At 47.1% G+C, this 1,738-nt stretch overlaps 1 protein-coding gene across 1 annotated transcript in view; it reads left to right on the forward strand.

Annotated features, from left to right (window-relative positions):
• The window catches only part of LOC101640303 (synaptonemal complex protein 2-like), a 48,496-nt gene that overhangs the window by 20,878 nt on the left and 25,880 nt on the right, over nucleotides 1-1,738 (forward strand). Inside the window, exons 10-11 of the mRNA XM_045298217.1 lie at nucleotides 43-95; nucleotides 925-970. Of these exons, the coding sequence (XP_045154152.1) occupies nucleotides 43-95; nucleotides 925-970 (99 nt within the window). The remainder of the gene's footprint in view (nucleotides 1-42; nucleotides 96-924; nucleotides 971-1,738) is intronic.

Genomic DNA, 1,738 nt, shown 5'->3' on the forward strand with positions numbered 1-1,738 from the left:
TTTTTGTTTTTGCAAACTAATTTTCAATGATTATATTTGCAGGACTGTCGACAGTTTCTCAATTGCCTAAACAGCAGACTTGGTGACCGAAGAAGGTAAGGTGTGTGTCTGGGCTTTGCATGGTTTCCTGGGTGGCTTCTGTAAAGGCCCAACAACAATCAAGTCCAAGAACAATCAGGACCATTTCCTTCTCCTCGGCGTGGCAAGGATACAGGATGCATAATCGACCGAGCACTGTTCAGTTGTCTGTTGAGTACAGACTTCAGAAAATCAGACCCAGCGACTCATTGGAGTATGCTTTAAAATGATCTCTCTTTAGGCTTTTAGTATATTTATTTATGGTTTGGGTAAACACAAAATCCCCCCAGAGATTTTATAATGAGCAATTTCCTAAAGGCTCAACGGCAGCGGGGAGTTTGCATTATGGACAGTAAGTTCCTGATGAGAAACATTTGCCAAATTCAGCCCTCTTGTTGAGGAACTTGCTAAAATGCCGCCTTGAAGTGTGGTCCCAGTAAATGTGGCTGGAAGGCCGGGCGGTACAAAAGGTGACTGCCCTTGGTTGCTAATGGAAAGGTTGGCGGTTCACACCCTACTCGATGGTGCCTCAGAAGAAAGGCCTGCCAATTTAGTTTTCAAAAGTCAGCCATGGGAGCCCACTCCTTTCTGACTTCTGGGGTTGCCACCAGTTGGAGCTGACTCTGCCAAGCACTTATTTAAAAAGGAAAACAAAACACTGGCTTATTTAAAAACTGGCCAGGTGGAAGCCCACCCACCATTTGCAGGGTGAGACTCCTTGCCATGCACTGTAAAAAGAGACTCCAGGGCATACGCTGGGTATAAATGCTTGTTTGTAGATCATCTTTAGGTTGGTGTGGGGCGCACCCTCTGTTATTTTTTTTAACCGTGGCGCGTGTGTTGCAGGGTCTATACATTTCCATGCATCTCTGCTTTCGCTGATGACCATGAGGTACGTCTCCCTCTCCCCTCTCCCTGGCTCCTGAGGGTGGTGTGTAATAAAACCCAGAGGAACACTTCTGGAGTCAGGTCAGCTTCCACTCTTGCGACTGAGCAGGGCTTGTGGAACCAAGGAGCGAACTTGTAACGAGAGCTCCACTTTGAAATGTAGCATCCCCTAATCTTTCTTACACCTGTCCTTCTGTGGCTCGATGGAGCTCCCGCTTGATACAGTTGACCATTGACCGCTAACTGAAGGTCAGGGATGTGCAACCACATACAGGTGCCCTGGTGGGACATTAGCCATCGCAAGCTTCTGGAGAAGCAACCACTGACTACCCTCCGGGCTATCATGTTTATTCTGACACGCCATGAGTTGGCGTTGCCTTGGTGATAACTGTGCTTGTTTGTTTTACTCAGTGATTGACAAAGGGATTTTAGGGTTTGAACTCTACAGGTGAGGTTAGTTATAGGCACTTGGCCTCACTTTAAGGTGCCCTGGCGGTTCTGTACTTAACACTCAGCTGTTAACCAGAAGGTGAGCAGTTAAAACCCACCTGCTGACTGGCAGGAAAGTGAAATGCAGTTTGATTTTGTACCAATTTACAGCCTTGGAAATCCCCTGGGGCAATTCTGCTCTGCCCTTTGAGTCAGAGTTGACTCCTCTGCGGTGGTTTTGTTTGGATTATCCCAGTGGTGGGATCCAGCAGCTCACACTGGTTCAGCAGAACCGTTAACCAAGTTTCTTGATGAGTTCAGCGAATTAGTTGTTAACATAGTG

The sequence above is a fragment of the Echinops telfairi genome, unplaced genomic scaffold, assembly GCF_000313985.2.
Source record: "Echinops telfairi isolate 266 unplaced genomic scaffold, ASM31398v2 ScPeMD7_7424;HRSCAF=8462, whole genome shotgun sequence".
Taxonomy (NCBI): domain Eukaryota; kingdom Metazoa; phylum Chordata; class Mammalia; order Afrosoricida; family Tenrecidae; genus Echinops; species Echinops telfairi.